The sequence below is a fragment of the Cavia porcellus genome, unplaced genomic scaffold (genome assembly GCF_034190915.1).
Source record: "Cavia porcellus strain 051 isolate PalLab524CR breed Dunkin Hartley unplaced genomic scaffold, mCavPor4.1 scaffold_10, whole genome shotgun sequence".
Classification (NCBI taxonomy): domain Eukaryota; kingdom Metazoa; phylum Chordata; class Mammalia; order Rodentia; family Caviidae; genus Cavia; species Cavia porcellus.
In genome coordinates, this window is record NW_026947493.1 from 32,711,606 (window position 1) to 32,720,822 (window position 9,217).

Consider the following 9,217-nt stretch of genomic DNA (forward strand, 5'->3'; position numbering starts at 1 on the left):
CTTCTGCCCCAAAGTATCATCCCAGAGACAGGCCCTCCTGTCTCCCTGGGCACCCCTTCTTGGATGGACTGGACTTTGATCTCCAGCCTCTTCTCCCTCTACACTCTACTCAGTCTCATCTGGGCTTTAGTGATAAAAATTATCTTTGTGCCAACAATATCCAAATTCTTTTCCTTAGCCCAGATCTCTCCCAGACTCTTTATGTCTCAGACATCCACTGAGCATCTCAGACTGGATTTGTCCAAACTCCAGACTCCTGATGCCCTTCCCTAGTCCCCTTCTCTCCTCATGGGATGGCAGCTCCAGGTACTCAAAAAAGAACCTTGGACCGGACGTGGTGACACATGCCTGTGATCCCAGCACTCAGGAGGCTGAGAGGCAGGGGGATCACTGTGAGTTTAAGGCCAGCCTTGAGTTCGAGGCCAGCCTGAACTACACAGTGAAACTCTCTCTAAAAAAAAAAGTGACCCGCACTTCAACCCACTGCCACAGAAACTCCTGCCCTGATCTCCTTTTTTCTGCACTCACCTATTCTCTACCCTCCAGCTAGAGGGACCATAAAACATTAAATTAGACCAAGATCTTAAGAGCTCAGGTCCCAGTGGTGGCAAGCAAAGCTGGCCTCAGGTCACCTCTCATCCACTCTCTGACTTCATTTCCTCTGACTCAACTCCTCCTCAACACCCTAGACATGCACCTACCCCAGGCATCTGCCCTTGCCCCTTTACTTGTTGATCTGTTCATTGTCCACCTGTCCAGCAGGAATGTCAACTTGTTGAGAGTGTGTATTCTGTATTCATTGATAAGCCCCTCTCCTACCCTCTTCTGTCCTTTTTCCACTTCTGGGGCTATCCCAAGTTCCCACTGACAGAATCTTGGTTCACAACAAAGAATTGGATAATTTTCAAAGAACAAGTAACTAGGTGAGATGCAGATTGGAAGTTGCAGCAGCTCCAAAGAGGGTAGTGAGCCCCAAAGGTCAGAACTGAGCTCCAGGTCATCCCATGCCTACCATTAAGCACTCTTGACACCTGTGTGGACCAGCTGACTCCTCCTGATATTTGGCTCCAGGGTGGCACGTTCAGGTCATGGCACAAGCTCACAGAGCAGGGCAGTGAACACATGCAACACTGTATGTGCATCTCAGTGCCCCAGTACACAGCAGGCTATGTCAGGTTCAGTCTGAGGTAGGGCACTGGGAGGTCCCTGTGGAGCATGGGGCAGCTGAGATGGGGAGTAGAACTCAAACTTTCAGGCTGAGGAGGAGCAGCTGGAGAAAGAGCCCAGCACTAGCAAAAGCAAGGAAGTTAGGATCTGCAGAGGTTGCACTGAGAGCTCCCGCCTTTGTGACCCAGGACACTCTCCTGTCCCCACAGCTGGAGCCCCTCACATTGCCCACTGTGTGGATCCACTCGTAGAAGCCACTGTCATGGTGTATGCCACCATCACCTCCCAGTTGCTGCCCACTCCGGCTAAGTCTCACTATACCTTCAACCTGAGGGACCTCTCCAAGGTCTTCCAGGGCATGCTCATGGCTGACCCAGCCAAGGTAGAGGTGAGGATCTGGCAAGCCCTCTCCTCAGTCCCCACCCTGTCCTTACCACCTTTGCTGGCTGTCTACCACCACCACAACTTTCCTGCCCAAGTATTCCTCAGCCCTGATCCTAGCATGCCCTGTGGGGGCTGGAATGGGCAGGTGCCAGGCCTCCAAAAGACTGGGCTTTGTGCAACTAATCCCTATTTGGGGGGCCAACCTATCCCTGGAATGGTGACCCAGGCAGGAATCACACAAAAGGAGGAGCCACGGTAAGTAACACAAGTTACCTACCAGGGTAAGTTGAACAAGGTGCCTTCAGAAATCAAAGACACCCAGGAGAATGAGCAGAAAATATAGCAGACAGAGAGGTATCAGATGCCATGGAAAGCAAAGGGACCAGACTCTGGAGGTTGTGAAGGTCCAGTCGGGAGCTCGCTTTGTCCTGAGGGTTACAGGAAGCCATGTGGATCCACCGATCAGACAACTACTGTGTGCAGCCCAGAGCTGGGGAGGTAGGGCAGACAGGACAGAGGCCGACCCTGGCCTTGTCCAGATTACCAGTCAAAGAAGTCAAATGACAAGCTTGGGAGCTTCCTGAGGGTGGTCCAGTCACCCTGGAAGAGACGAGAAACTGAGCCGGAGCTGGAAAGGAGAGGGATCAGATTCAGAGATTTTCAGGGCTTGGTGAGTAGTTATATATGGGTGTCAGGGAAGGTGTGAGGAGAATCAGGCCTCCTTCCTGGGTTTGGACTTGGACAGCTAAAGGAGGGGAAAGAATGGCTTTGAGGTGTTCATGCTCAGCTACTGGGGCTGTGTAGCCAATGGACTGGAGCTGGGGGTGGGGAAACCCAGGCAGTGCTGTGCAGCTCACTCAGTCACCTCCCAACAGCCCCTGCGTGGGACCCCGGCTGGGAGAGGCAGACCCAGGTCCAGGGCCTGGTCCCTGGCTCATACTCCTCCCCTTTCACTTTGGTGCCTGATCATGGGTCCCTGCAGGACAAGGTGCAGCTGCTTCGACTGTGGTACCATGAGAACTGCCGCGTGTTCCGGGACCGGCTGGTGAACGAGGAGGACCGCAGCTGGTTTGACCAGCTCCTCAAGAGCCACATGGAGCAGTGGGATGTGGCCTTTGATGAGGTCTGCATCTTCCAGCCTATTCTTTATGGGGACTTCATGTCACCAGGCTCAGATGTGAAGTCCTATGAGCTCATCACCAATGAGAAAAAGGTAAGTGGGTTCAGGCTGGTGTCTTAATCCTGCTGGATCCTCTTCAGTCTGTCCCTTAGAAGGCAGGCCCTCTGCAGACACTGCGAACAAAGCACTATCCTAGGCCAGGGAGTCAGGACAGTCAGGCAAGCGCTTGGCCTCTCTGAGGTGCCCTTTCCTGACCTGTTAAGTGAGTGCACCCAGCAGGCCCTGCTGGGCCCGTCTCTGGCAAGATTGTGGTTCACCTGAGACAGATCCTTAAAACAGGGACATACTAGGCCCATTTGAGAGATTATCATTATCACCTCTACAGGGACAGCAGAGCCTCTTGAACCACAGCTCTCGGCTGGGACCTAGGGAAGCAGGTTTGAGGCCTTCATCACAGGCCTCAGGGCTACTTGTTGAAGTGGGCCTCCCAGTGGTTTCTGCACACACATCCTCCCTTAGTCCCCAGCTGTTCTCATCGGGGTCCCAGGGTCAGTATAGCCTGATAAGACCCAGAGGAAGTAACTAGGACTCTGACCTCAGACCTAGCCATATCTAGAGGATTAGGCCTCTTTCAGGAAGATCTGGTTTGGGGTAGAGAGTGGGGGAAGCCCAGAACTACATCCCCAGTCCTTATTTTTTATTTTGAGACAAGGTCTCTCTAAGTCACCAAGTTGCCCAGGCTGGGCTCAAGCTTTTGATCCTCCTATTTCAGCCTCTCAAGGAACTGGGGTTACAAGTGTATGCCACCACACCCAATTAGACTTGGCTTCTCAAAGCCAGCATTGCTTCATGCAAGGGAAGAGCAGGAGGGGTGCATATCTCGGCAGGGAGGGCCTTGGTACACAGGGTCCCAACCATCCAAATGATAGCTGGAGCTGCATATGCAATAGCAAGGAGATTCCCGCAAGAGACTGCTCCAAATTATTCCAACATGGCTGGTTGGAATTCCAAAGACAAGAGCGCTAGGTCCTAGGGAGATCAGTCTAAAGCATTTATCAGGGAACCTTACACGCAAAGGAGTCTACAGATTCCTCCTGAAGCGCCATGAAACTAGAAATATTCTAGTTCGTCCACTAATGGGACGGAGGTGAGTGAACGAGTTTATGTAACAGTATAAGGGACTTGGCAGGGGCAGAGCTAGCTTCTATATGGGGAGCAACGGTGGGGCGGGGCTTCAGCATTTCAAATAAGAACCTAAAGCAGTTCATCAGTGCCTGGGAATGTTCAAGGCTCCAGTTTGGATTCAAGCCTGCAGGGGAATACATGCAGCTGACCACAATGGTCAATCACTCTGCGTTACCCAAACAGGACAGAGAAGGGGGTGGAGAGGCAGGGAGACCCCACAGTGATGAGCCAGCCACCCCCACCCTCCATTCTCAGATGATGCAAGTGATCCAGGAGTACATGGAGGACTACAACCAGATCAACACAGCCAAGCTGAAACTGGTCCTCTTCATGGATGCCATGAGCCACATTTGTCGAATCAGCCGAACTCTGCGCCAGGCACTAGGCAATGCCCTCCTGCTGGGTGTGGGTGGCAGTGGCCGCAGCTCCCTCACACGGCTTGCCTCACACATGTGAGGACCCTCAGGCATGGTGGGCAGTGGGCAGCTGGTGGTAGATTGGCAGTTTGATTGATGCTTTTCCACTGTGAAAGCCTGGTGTAGCTCTGAGGCAGATACACTTAGCTTATGGGTTTCAGAAGGACTGGGAAGAAGACGAGAATTCTCAGGAAAGGCAGCCACAGTAGCCTGCTGTGCTGGTGGAAGGGAGGATGCAGCATTCTAGAGGGCCTCCTGGAGGGGCTATCTGTCTGCTTGCAGAATCAGAGCTGGAAGGATAGAAGGAAAAGCTACTCCAGACTGAGGGAATAGGTCGAGCAAAGGTCTAGAGGCAAGAGCGCAGATTCAGGTCTGGAGGGTTGGTAAGTCTGCCCAGAGTGAAAGTGAGATTCCAGATGACTGGATGGAGTATGGGCACCCATCTCTCATCATGGCCTGGAATGGCTTGACTTGAATTCCTGCTTCCAGGGCTGAGTATGAGTGCTTCCAGATTGAGCTCTCCAAGAACTATGGCATGTCTGAGTGGCGTGAGGATGTCAAGAAGATCCTGCTCAAAGCCGGCCTGCAGAATCTGTCCATCACCTTCTTGTTCTCAGACACCCAGGTGCTTCCATGATGGCAGGGGGAGGTCTGGGGTGCCATCCTGAGATGGCTGGGATGCCATCCCAGCATGATGTCCTGCAAGGGCTCAATCCTTCTCACCCAGCACATGCAGTGAAGGCAGATCTGAGGAGAACTGGCAGGACCAGATGGGACCACAGAGCTAAGGGGGCATTCCTCATGCTCCAAGAGTAAAAAGGCCTCCCAGTACCATGACATACCACTCAACTAGTCAACATCTTCCCACCTTAAGGACAAAGGGATTATGCCCAAAGTACTAGGGACTCATGGCTTCTCTCATTGGGGCTGTTCCCTCTGGGACTTCCTGGGTATATGCTCTCTCCCCAGGTCTCTGAATAAAGGCAAGGTTGATCCTAAGGCCACAAAACAAACAGTGCAGCTCTTAATTTTGGCTAATAGTCAGGGTTGGGCTTTGGCCACTCTGCTCCGGGCCCTGCCCCAGCCCCAAGGTCTCTTCAGGAGGTTACTGAGTTGGTCAGGAAAGTGAGGGTACCCTTTGACTCAAGCTACGTGTCCCTGCCTGTAGCCATGGTTTCCACTTGTGGGTAAACTGAGGCCTTGAGGAAGGCCAGCAAGTGAGCAGGAAGACATCATACCACCCACCTGGACTTGGGGCTCTGCCATGGCCCAGGTGTTACGTTCAGAACCTCTGGAAGTAGGGCAGGCCTAGGCATAAATCCTGGACTACTTATGAAGTCCCCTGAGTGAGCCTAGGCTTCTCTGAGCCCTTAGGGGCTCTCAATAGGGCTGTTGTGAAGGTCCAGTGAGATGGTCTTATGAAGCCCAGCACACAGGGGCTAACCTAAAAGCTTAGCACCCCACTCTTTGTCTTTCCCTAGATCAAAAACGAGTCCTTCCTGGAGGACATCAACAATGTCCTGAACTCAGGCGACATTCCCAACCTCTATAACCTGGATGAGCAGGACCAGATTGTCAACGCTATGCGGGGCTATGTTCAGGAGCAGGGCCTGCAGCCCACCAAGGCCAACCTCATGGCTGCCTACACCGGGCGCGTGCGCAGCAATATCCACATGGTGCTATGCATGAGGTAGACACAGCCACGCCAGGGCCACAAGGTTGGGCAGGGCCCAGCCTCCCTCTGTGATTCAGGGGCCTGGGTATTTGGGCAGAGATGAGGAGAGGCTCTGGGCCTGGCCATCATGCCCCTGGGACCAGGCTGCTGGTATGTCCTGATGGCTGAGCCACAGGCTGAGGAAGGGCCCTGAGTCTTGGGTTCTTGGGAGCCTAAGTCGGTGTCCTTGGCCTCACCTGGGTGCCCGGCTCCCCTAGCCCCATCGGAGAGGTCTTCCGAGCTCGCCTGAGACAGTTCCCCTCCCTCGTCAACTGCTGTACCATTGACTGGTTTAATGAATGGCCAGCAGAGGCCCTGGAGTCTGTAGCTACCACATTCCTGAATGAGATCCCAGAACTGGAATCTTCCTCCGAAATAATTGAAGGACTGGTAGGTGTCTTGGAGAGAAGCAACCTCTGAGAAAAAAAACCTCTGTTTTATTTGGGGCATGGACTTGGGGTCACCTAGGCCTGATGAGAGTCCCAGGCCCACTACCAATAGTTAGCCTGTCCATCAGACAGCCTTACCTATCTGAGGCTCAGTTTCTACATCTGTAAAGTGAAGAGTGTCACAGTTCATTACAGAGATGCTGATACTCAGCACAGAGCTACACGGTTACGGCTTCTTTTAGTCACTGTTTCATGGCATCTCTCTTCCGAGAGTCTCCTGTCACAACTCCAGAGATGACAGATGGGGTGAACTAGATATGTCTGATCTGACCTCAGAGAGTAATGCCCCCCTGGGCCAAGTGCTAAGATAAAGCCAACAGGTCTCTGCCCATCTTTGCTCGGGCCTTGCCTGTTCCCTCCCTCTGGATCCAGCCTCTGAGGGATACCATCTTGGGGCTCTCAGAGAGAGCCAGGCTGTGGGAGCCATAACATGTAGGTCTATGTTCAATGCCAGCTCTACCCTTGACTTATGCAAGTCTAGGGTTTTTCATGTGCATACAAGGTAAGTTTGTAAGAATCTTAGGAAACAGTGAGTGGAAGCAGGGAGGTTACTTCCATGAGTCCTTCCTCAGGACTAGATTACAGTGACTTTGTGGGCACCAAGTGCTCTGTCTGTGCTGGGATTGCCACAAAACCAGCATCAATGGTCTCCCCTCACAGATTCAGATTTGTGTGTATATACACCAGTCAGTGTCTAAGAAGTGCGTTGAATACCTAGCAGAGCTGGCCCGCCACAACTATGTGACCCCCAAGAGCTATCTAGAACTGCTCAATATTTTCTCCATCCTCATTGGACAGAAGAAACTGGAGCTGAAAACTGCCAAAAACCGCATGAAGAGTGGCCTTGACAAGGTAGGCTTGGGAGAAGCCTCATGGATGGGAGCCAACTGCCAGTGGTGCTACCCTGGCACCAGAGTGACCGGGCATTTCCAATTGGAACCCACAGTGTTTAAAGAGGTGGCTTTTTCCCTCAGTGAAAAAATAAAATTTATCAGCTAAAGACAAGTCATTAATTACCCCGAAAGATTCTCAGGGGAATGTATGGGCCCCTATCTCTGATGGCCACTGAAGATGCCATGGCCTCCCTCTCACGAATGGGGGTGGCACAGCAGGAGACTCTCCCCAGCATACCAGGCCTGACTCTCCCTATAGACCCTGTCTGGGCATGCTGGTCAGTTTTACTTTCCCCTACCCCAATCCACCCCACCCCCAGTTACTACGCACTTCTGAGGACGTGGCCAAGATGCAAGAGGATCTGGAGATTATGCGTCCCCTGCTAGAAGAGGCTGCCAAGGACACCATATCCACTATGGACCAAATCAAGGTTGGGGGTGCTCCTAGACTCTCCTCCAGTTAGATGTCTGACCCCATCTGAAGACAGCAACTCTAAACAAGCACAGCCTGCCTCCTCCCTAAGCTATGCAAGCCAGTCAGCTTTCACAGACCTCAGTTTCCTCATTCAGTAGCTGTTCGAGTTTGACAGATGCTTGGTCAGAATTATTTGATGCTAGGTACTTGCTGAGATTGGTGAAGAGCCAGGCAAATAAATCCACACAGCCCCAAATAATGCTAATGACCATAGCGCAGACTGGATAGGAGTCTGGATAGGAGGGTTGCCAACAGGCAGATGTGCAGATTCTGCATAACACAAGGGCACCACGGAGGATCCCGTCCTCTCAGTAAAAATCACAGATTGTGATTTTTCATTAAGACAGTTTTCTAGCAGAAGTACACAAGTGTTTTCAAAGTCAGGGTCTTTCAAATTTTTCCAGGAAGAAAGTGTGCCTTTCTCTGGCATGTATGAAGGGGCTTTGTGGCTTTGGGAGCTTCCCTATGGGGCAGGTGTCTTCAGACCTGGAAGACCATGAGCTCCACAGCAGGCCCATAATGAGGGCTCAGCATGTGGAAAATGTTTCTGGCCTTCCCAATCTCTACAACTGGGAGATGCCTTGAGAATGGACTCCTCCTCAACCTTATCTTCTTTCCTTCTGAGAGTCTGAGATGCAAAAAAGAGAGAAAAGGCATGCTTGATGCTACCACTGGGCTCTTCTGTCTTCCCACCCTCAAGGTCGATACAGCCATTGCTGAGGAGACCCGGAATTCTGTGCAGGCTGAGGAGATCAAAGCCAACGAGAAGGCCAGGAAGGCACAAGCTATTGCTGATGATGCTCAGAAGGATCTGGATGAAGCTCTTCCAGCCTTGGATGCAGCCCTGGCCAGCCTGCGCAATCTCAACAAAAATGATGTAACCGAGGTGGGTAACTGGTTTCTCTTGGCCATCATGCTTACATCTTTCTCCATTGTCTTCTTAGGTCCTAGTGGTGTTTTTGAGCCCTCTCTCTGCACGTTTTGGTGGTCACATGCCAGGAAATGAAGGCAGAACTATGGCTTCTAGATCTTAGCTGCATGCCCTGCCCTCCCCATGCCAGTCCCCAGGAGCCACATGCTGAAGCCAACCTCAGATAATCTCTGGGCAAGCTCTTGGTTATGTAGCAGTAGCAGATTGATTAGTGGCCCTACCCTGTCTGGCAGTGTTCCTGCCTAGATGGAGCTACTCATCACTGACCCCACAGGTACGTGCCATGCAGCGGCCACCTCCAGGCGTGAAGCTAGTCATAGAAGCTGTGTGCATCATGAAGGGTATCAAGCCAAAGAAGGTGGCTGGAGACAAGCCAGGCTCCAAAGTAGATGACTACTGGGAGCCAGGCAAAGGGCTGCTGCAGGACCCAGGTCGCTTCCTTGAGGGCCTCTTCAAGTTTGACAAGGTAAGCATCTAGCCAGC

The 9,217-nt window shown here is 52.2% G+C and overlaps 1 protein-coding gene across 1 annotated transcript in view; it reads left to right on the forward strand.

The window, feature by feature from the left end:
- Positions 1–9,217, forward strand: part of Dnah1 (dynein axonemal heavy chain 1) — a 65,547-nt gene that overhangs the window by 45,141 nt on the left and 11,189 nt on the right. Inside the window, exons 46-55 of the mRNA XM_013143935.3 lie at positions 1,377–1,555; positions 2,534–2,764; positions 4,112–4,308; positions 4,762–4,897; positions 5,754–5,962; positions 6,205–6,376; positions 7,096–7,287; positions 7,649–7,759; positions 8,504–8,689; positions 9,009–9,200. Coding sequence (XP_012999389.1) covers positions 1,377–1,555; positions 2,534–2,764; positions 4,112–4,308; positions 4,762–4,897; positions 5,754–5,962; positions 6,205–6,376; positions 7,096–7,287; positions 7,649–7,759; positions 8,504–8,689; positions 9,009–9,200 — 1,805 coding nt within the window. The remainder of the gene's footprint in view (positions 1–1,376; positions 1,556–2,533; positions 2,765–4,111; positions 4,309–4,761; positions 4,898–5,753; positions 5,963–6,204; positions 6,377–7,095; positions 7,288–7,648; positions 7,760–8,503; positions 8,690–9,008; positions 9,201–9,217) is intronic.